Source organism: Liolophura sinensis, chromosome 6, assembly GCF_032854445.1.
Source record: "Liolophura sinensis isolate JHLJ2023 chromosome 6, CUHK_Ljap_v2, whole genome shotgun sequence".
Classification (NCBI taxonomy): Eukaryota; Metazoa; Mollusca; class Polyplacophora; order Chitonida; family Chitonidae; genus Liolophura; species Liolophura sinensis.
In genome coordinates, this window is record NC_088300.1 from 25,961,360 (window position 1) to 25,964,585 (window position 3,226).

A 3,226-nucleotide genomic window follows, 5' to 3' on the forward strand; every position below is an offset into this window, starting at 1 on the left:
CCCACAACGCTCGTGTAGCCTTGATGACAATAAGCCGCCCACGACGCTTGTGTGGTTTTGATGACAATAAGCCGCTCACAACACACGTGTGGCCTTGATGACAATAAGCCGCCCACGACGCTCGTGTGACCTTGGTGACAATAAGCCGCCCACGACGCTCGTGACGCCGATTGAGCAGTCTAACGTTCGTTGAGTACCAAATGTTTCCTACCAGTGTGATGCGCAGATCTATACTTCAGGTGGGAATATTCGTCAGTAGCCAAATTCAGTGTTCACTCCAGTTTCCTTCACTCTAAAAGTGATGACATCATCGTAAAACAAGAATAGCTTTAACAACAGTCAGATCAATGATTTTAAACATTTGTGTTTGAAGGCTTACTGTACCTTACTACACGATAAGACAACGGCATGGAGCATTGAATGATGCTGTACTATTCAATTTAATTCACTCAAACCACCTGAGATGGCACAAGAAGTCTGATACATGTTTTGAAAGATATATGGCTAAAAGCTAAGGGTGAAATGTCTTAATAGTTACACATTGGAATAACCTTGATATATACATACACATACAAATTTTTAATGTTGCCTCCGTATATGTATACAATCTAAAGCCCTGTGAAAAATTTACACTTGTCACTGTCTCGCTTTAATATCCATTAAATATATTTATTATTTCCTTAACAATTTTGCCTATTGGCATTAAAGTTTTTTCTATCTTGGCTATACTGGAAACATCCCTTTCACGTTCTTGATGAAGGACAGGAGTTTCAAAACTTTGACTCGAATGTTTTAATAGAGCTCTCCAAATTTACACGCAATGTTACATCGGAAAAGGATGTGTGAATTAGCATTCTTGTGAGCTGTATTCATGTCATGTATACTCAACCAAAAAGCACTTCTGATATTAAACTCTCATTTATGTAGGTGAAAGATTGATGTGTCATCTTTATGCTTAAAAACTATCATCGATCGAATAATATGGCGCATCACTCCAGCCAGATATGCGACGAATACATTTGTCATTTTTTGGTACTATTTTGACATTTGACTGGTCTTTCTAATTGCAGCTATTTTATTTCTGAATGGTCTTTACCTTTCAGTCAAATACATGTAGTTACTCGTACATATACCAACCAACCTTCTACATGTATGTGAATGTAGAGAGTATTCAGCAGACAAACTCATGCTGCCGAGACCGATTTGCATTTGTCGTCGCTGTATTGCTAGCAGAGTTATGCTCCTTGAAGCTCATATCACGATGATTTATTTATTTATTTGATTGGTGTTTTACGCCGTACTCAAGAATATTTCACTTATACGACGGCGGCCAGCATTATGGTGGGTGGAAACCGGGCACAGCCCGGGGGAAACCCACGACCATCCGCAGGTTGCTGAAAGACCTTCCCACTTACGGCCGGAGAGGAAGCCAGCATGAGCTGGACTTGAACTCACAGCGACTGCATTGGTGAGAGGCTCCTGGGTCATTACGCTGCTTTAGCGCGCTAACCGACTGAGCCACGGAAGCCCCTCCATATCACGATGAACTTGAAACGAATGAATATGTATGTCTATATGCTTTGGGTTTTAGGTCGTACATGACCTTGCGATTAATGACCTCATGTGTGTGTGCTTATTCTGTGTCTTCTTGACGAGTCCTTGTAAGCCGCCAAAAGTGCTGCCAACATTGAATATCATGCCGAAGACATCAGGTATGACATCCCACCCAGCCACTGAGCGCCAAACGAGGCTTTGGTCTTTGATATGTCCCGAACTTCCTTTGATCCCTGGTCTCCCGATTTCGTGAAACGAATGAATAAATGAATCAATAATCAGAGTTTGATTCCACATCATGGCTGGACAGTATTAGAGCGACTATGGATTTCGATATGAGGAGAACCATAACCAAAATCAGACAAAAATGAAACAAGAGTTCTAGTTGGTAGATATCATTTAGAAAGTGGTGTTTAGTGCTGAGTTCCCCATTACTGTTTAGGATAACAACTTTCTAGAGAAACCCAAAGTTCTATTGCTGAAACAGCCTGATATGTTTTTATATTTTATATATATTTGCCGATCATCAGATAGGTAAAATGCACGTTCATTGTAATGCCTGCTTCCTATTTATTGGGAAGCCTGTTGGCCGAGTAATTTAGACGGTTGACAAGTATTTCTGGTGATTTGGTGCATGACTCTCAGGTCGCTTGTTCTACACCCGCAGTGATCTCTCTCAATTTTCATTTCTAGAAACTGTATTATATTCAGAAAGAGTTAACGCTATTAACTGTACAGCATGCTCAATAAAATGTCACAATATAGTGTAAACATTTTATATCAGGGTGCAACAACTTGACACCAGGATACAACAGCTTGACATCAAGATGAAACAACTTGGCATCAGGGTGCAACTTGACATCAGGGTACGGCGACTTGACATCAGGGTACGGCGACTTGACATCAAAGTACGGCGACTTGACATCAGAATGTAACAACTTGACATCAGAATGCAACAACTTGGCATCGTGGTGCAACAACTTGACATTAAGATGGAACAACTTGACATCAAGGCACGGCAATTTGACATCAGGATGCGACAACTTGGCATCAGGATATGGAAACTTGACATTTGAATGAGACACCTTGGAATCATGGTGTAACAACTTGGCATAAGGATATGGCAGCTGGACATCATGGTGCAACAACTTATCAGCATGCATCAACTTGGCATCAGGATATGGCAACTTGACATCAGAATGCAACAACTTGGCATCAGGATATGGCAGCTTGACATTAAGATACATGAGCTTAGCATCAGGGCACCTCAACTAAATATCAGGATACGTCATCTTGATATCAGAGCACAATAATTTGGCATCAGGGTAAAAAAATTGACATCAGGGCACTTCATTGCTTCAGTCAGTGTTTTATTTTAACTACCTAAGATTCTCTTTCAACTCTTCTTTCAAGATGGGGAAGGTGTGTAACAGGCGAAATAACGGCTCCGATCACACTGTCTACTTAAACGATATACAGGCATTAGAACGCTGAAATTCCACGTTGATCTACTTTGAGGCATAGCTAATGTTAGATTTTGAGATTTTCTGTGGTGTTTTTTTTTCTTGGTAGAATATGTGCGAAAATGGACAACTTCAATTGTACGTGGGGAGACATGTAAGAACTCAGGAAGGGTGCGGTCAGCTGTCGGAGAGGGCGAGTTGTGCAGACT

At 41.0% G+C, this 3,226-nt stretch overlaps 1 protein-coding gene across 1 annotated transcript; it reads right to left on the reverse strand.

Annotated features, from left to right (window-relative positions):
• Positions 1-2,297: 2,297 nt before the first annotated feature.
• LOC135467048 (neuroblast differentiation-associated protein AHNAK-like) lies at positions 2,298-2,801 on the reverse strand. The gene has a single exon (XM_064744809.1). The coding sequence runs from the start codon at positions 2,799-2,801 to the stop codon at positions 2,298-2,300; it is 504 nt and encodes a 167-aa protein (XP_064600879.1).
• Positions 2,802-3,226: the final 425 nt, after the last annotated feature.

What these genes read in the sequence shown, in the direction of transcription:
- LOC135467048 (XM_064744809.1), bottom strand. Translation starts at nt 2,801, where the DNA reads ATGTATCTTAATGTCAAGCTGCCATATCCTGATGCCAAGTTGTTGCAT.